The sequence below is a fragment of the Fulmarus glacialis genome, unplaced genomic scaffold (genome assembly GCF_000690835.1).
Source record: "Fulmarus glacialis isolate BGI_N327 unplaced genomic scaffold, ASM69083v1 scaffold24599, whole genome shotgun sequence".
Lineage (NCBI taxonomy): Eukaryota > Metazoa > Chordata > Aves > Procellariiformes > Procellariidae > Fulmarus > Fulmarus glacialis.
In genome coordinates, this window is record NW_009235527.1 from 1 (window position 1) to 251 (window position 251).

The 251-nt window shown below is 66.9% G+C and overlaps 1 protein-coding gene across 1 annotated transcript in view; it reads right to left on the reverse strand.

The window, feature by feature from the left end:
- Window positions 1-68: 68 nt before the first annotated feature.
- The window catches only part of NPRL2 (nitrogen permease regulator-like 2 (S. cerevisiae)), a gene marked incomplete at both ends in the record, with an annotated part of 2,014 nt that continues 1,831 nt past the window's right edge, over window positions 69-251 (reverse strand). The window contains one exon of the mRNA XM_009586066.1: window positions 69-245. Coding sequence (XP_009584361.1) covers window positions 69-245 — 177 coding nt within the window. The remainder of the gene's footprint in view (window positions 246-251) is intronic.

Sequence of the window (251 nt, forward strand, 5' to 3'; positions counted from 1 at the left end):
CCACACCGCTGCCTCAGTTTCCCCACCTACAGATGCAGGGGTTGGGTACTCCCTCCTCGCTCCCTCACGCTCGCCCCGCCATCCCTGGTGTCACCGCCGCCCTCGGGGACCGAGCAGGAGGGTGCTGGCTCTGACCTCTCGTCCACCCTCTGGAGCTGCAGGGTGTAGCGGGAGATGAGGTCTCGCACCGTCGTGCCAGGGCTCAGCCCGCAGTACAACTGGAAGACGTCCCTGAGGCTGGCTCGCTTGTG